This window comes from Anoplophora glabripennis, unplaced genomic scaffold (assembly GCF_000390285.2).
Source record: "Anoplophora glabripennis isolate ALB-LARVAE unplaced genomic scaffold, Agla_2.0 scaffold65, whole genome shotgun sequence".
NCBI classification, from domain to species: domain Eukaryota; kingdom Metazoa; phylum Arthropoda; class Insecta; order Coleoptera; family Cerambycidae; genus Anoplophora; species Anoplophora glabripennis.
Window position 1 is genome coordinate 419,614 of NW_019417609.1, and position 3,632 is coordinate 423,245.

Below are 3,632 nucleotides of genomic sequence, written 5' to 3' on the forward strand. Positions count from 1 at the left end.
TAGTAGTGGCTTTACATGTGGTTCGTATATCTGAAAGAATTGTCTACTAGTCAATTGAAAAGACTGAGGAGGTAGCAAACGGTGCTTTCTTTCTTATTGATCCACGACGCCGATGCAATATTGGAGTCTAGGATTGTTGACATCAATATGTAGAATTGTGTATTAACTACTCTTCACACCATTTTGTGAGTTCGTATAGATCAGATTGCAATTGTTTTGATAAGAGGATTCTGCAATCCAGAACACTTAGATAAGGAACTACAGTGTGTACGATGCGCTCTTAGTGGAAATGGATATACTAAGAGAAATATCGAACGAGTCATCAGAAAGTCACCTAAATAAAGGGAATGTATATTTGACAAGCACGTGTTTGCCCTAGATGCAATGATGTAAGAGATAAGGCTGCATCTTAAGGAAACATAATATGAATAAAATCTAAAATATCACAAAGAAGGGAACAATTTTTCCCGAAACGAGCAGCAAGGATAGTCTGTTTCAAGGCCCCAGAGTTTAAAGCATGGCAAGTATATGCGGAAAAGCATTAGACAAACAAGCAAGTTAAAGGAGCATAAGTATCACTTGAAGAAGAACAAGGTGAAAAGATCAGCAGTTACAGTACATAGGGCAGACATGCAATAGACCTAACTGATACTAGAATTCTAGTGAGAGAGTGAGAGAAAGAGAAAAGTTTGACCAAAACTCTACAGGACGGAAATAAAAATTCGGCAGATTTCATAAAGACCACGAATTAGAACTACCTAGCATATAGAAACGATCCCTAAATATTAAGGCTCTGGACGACATTGACCAATGACTAGAAGCTAAAAACCAGAATGCCATGAGCACACAATAAATACATAAGCCACCCCGAATTCCGAAATGGTCTAGTTTAAGTGCAAAGCAGTTTAGTGGAACATCATAGAACCCTCCGAGAAGCCAGATATAGAACATCAGTAGGGGCCACTTTATCCATGGATATAGGTAGATCAACTATTAAGGCAGACTAACAGGTTTGTTGTTGTTGATCCGTTTTGTAAGTATTTATGTTGTATCTTTAGAATAACATTGTGATTACCTAAGAAGGAAACTGGTTCAGCAATAATTCTCTCCATTAGTTTAGTACAATATGGCACAGGATTTATTGGCATTTGCTCGCGTCTAGTTTATTTCCTGTTTATTAAACTGCAGTAATAGTCGTTGTTAATCAGGCTTTTGAAAGTTTGGACAATATGAATCTTTTAACACTTTGAATGTGATGAAATCCGGTCCAGGAAAACTGTCAGCTTTGATCTTTTAAAATATCTAAAATTAAATCTTTTTGGAAGACATTTAATAAGAGGTAGGATTCGTGGATAAAGGTGGTTTCAAATGGTTTGCCAATATTTCAACTACCTCAGCAAAAATAGTACACATAATATACTACCACAGTTCCATCCAACTTTTGTAGTAGTGGAGTTGCTACTATAGATGACAGCTAAATATTTGAATGCATATTTGGCACTTCTGGTTAAGGAATTTTCATATTATTTTTGTTTACGATCAGTTCCATTAAATAGTTATTGGAAAAGTGACGATGCTTTTGAAAATAGTCTTCAGATAATCTTGCCGCTATAATTTCGCTAATTTTAGTTCTGGATACCTATAATAAAAGTGATCAGTTTGTGATCAAAGTGTTAACTTTAGATTCCTATCAAAATTATAGAAAATTGTTTTTGGAAAGGGTGGCTCAAAAATCAACGTCAAGCTGGCAAGGGTTGATAGCCTGGCCCACGATTAGTCAGAGAAAAATAAATTCGGCCATGGTAAGTACCTTCGTTTTCAAAATATTGACATTTCTGAAAATGGAATAAATGTTTCGCCTGCCACAGCTACAAAATTAAATATTTTGTGAACCCATTTTGGTACAATATTGTAAAGGAATTTTGTTATCAAATGCAATAAAAAAAATTATGATTTTTACTAAAACTGAATTTAGTTAGTCTGGCTAGTCATGGGCCGACCTATCACCACCTGCTGACTTGACCTTGATTTTTGATACATCCTGTATATTCTGCGTATATGATCTGAATATACCTAGTATTTATTTACGAATGTTTTTTTATTATTTTTTAATAAGTAGAATCGCGTGACTTTAAAAAGCCAAAAATTATTGGGATTGGGGATTAAATTATAAAAAAGTGTGCTATTAAAAATAAGATCAGCTGTATTTCTTGAACGAATTAAGAACGCCGTTACGGAAATATACCCAAAAATAGTACAAACTGGTCACCCTATAAATTTTAAATTTGTTTTAAGCATGTAGATGTTCTTCTATAACTGCTCCACACAATTTAAATTTCAAACATTCACTGTTTGTTTAATTCTTTCACTTCGATTATTCACTTACCTACATTACATGGTGACTATTTTAATCGACTGAGCATTTTTATAATTATTTCCTGTTTAGCCAGCAGTTACTTCAACTCTTGTTGAATCACCCAGTGCATTACAGGTAATTACAGTTTTACAAAGAATAATCATTTTAAAACAAAAGATTAACAATCCTTTTCCATTATTTTACAATATTTTTTTAGTTCACGAGACACCTTTAACTACTCTGAGGGGAAAATCTTGCTTGGAACTGGTAGGAAACGTTGGTCTTTCAAAAATTACGAAATATTTATTGTTATATACCTATTGTGTATATAATATGCCATTATTAATTTTCTAAAAATGCAAATAATTTATTTTCATCATTGGAATAGAAAAATTTAAGTCGTTACTGTTTAGCTATAGTAACAGATGTCCGCCGGGAAGGTATACTACTTTGTTTTGCCGACATTTTGGTAAACATTAGTCTTGACAGTTCATATTTGGCAGTCGTGAAGTACACACGTGGCAAATTTATTATGGAAAAATATTCGATAAACCAACGTGTTTTAAACGTTAAAACATTTTATCAAAATCAATCATCGATTACTGTGACGATGAGAAAGTTACGTGAAATTTTTGGGAGAAACAACGTGCCAGCAAAACGCACTATTTATCGTGTAGTGAATGATTTCGAAGAAAGAGGGTCTGTAGGTGATAGGCCCAAGCATGGACCACAACGTACTGCAAGATCGGCTGAAAACATTGCTGCTGCCCAAGGAAGTGTTCAAAACAATCCATCAACCTCAATTCGACGCCGTGCTCAGGAGCTTGGTCTTCAAATAACAACTTTAGCCACAATTTTGCACAAGGATTTGCATTTGTTTCCATTTAAGATTCAGTTGACACAAGAGCTTCTTCCACAAGACCATTTACGCCGCCGTACATATGCCAATAGGATATTACAGCTCGCCCATGACAACCCCGATATTCATGAAAAAATCATAATGAGTGACGAGGCACATTTTCATTTGAATGGACATGTGAATAAACAGAATAGTCGGTTCTGGGCAATGGAAAACCCGCAAATTATTCATCAGTCACCTTTGCATTCATTAAAAGTGACAGTCTGGTGTGCAATTTGGTCAGGAGGAATCGTTGGACCTTACTTCTTTGGAAATGAAAACGGCGTAACGGTAACTGTGAATGGGGAGCGATATCGTGATATGATTGAAAACTTTTTACCGCCACAACTGCATGCTTTGGGCTTGATTAACATGTAG

The 3,632-nt window shown here is 35.1% G+C and overlaps 1 protein-coding gene across 1 annotated transcript; it reads left to right on the forward strand.

Annotated features, from left to right (window-relative positions):
* Nucleotides 1-2,966: 2,966 nt before the first annotated feature.
* On the forward strand, nt 2,967-3,632 carry LOC108904416. Its single transcript, XM_018706967.1, has one exon. The coding sequence runs from the start codon at nt 2,967-2,969 to the stop codon at nt 3,630-3,632; it is 666 nt and encodes a 221-aa protein (XP_018562483.1).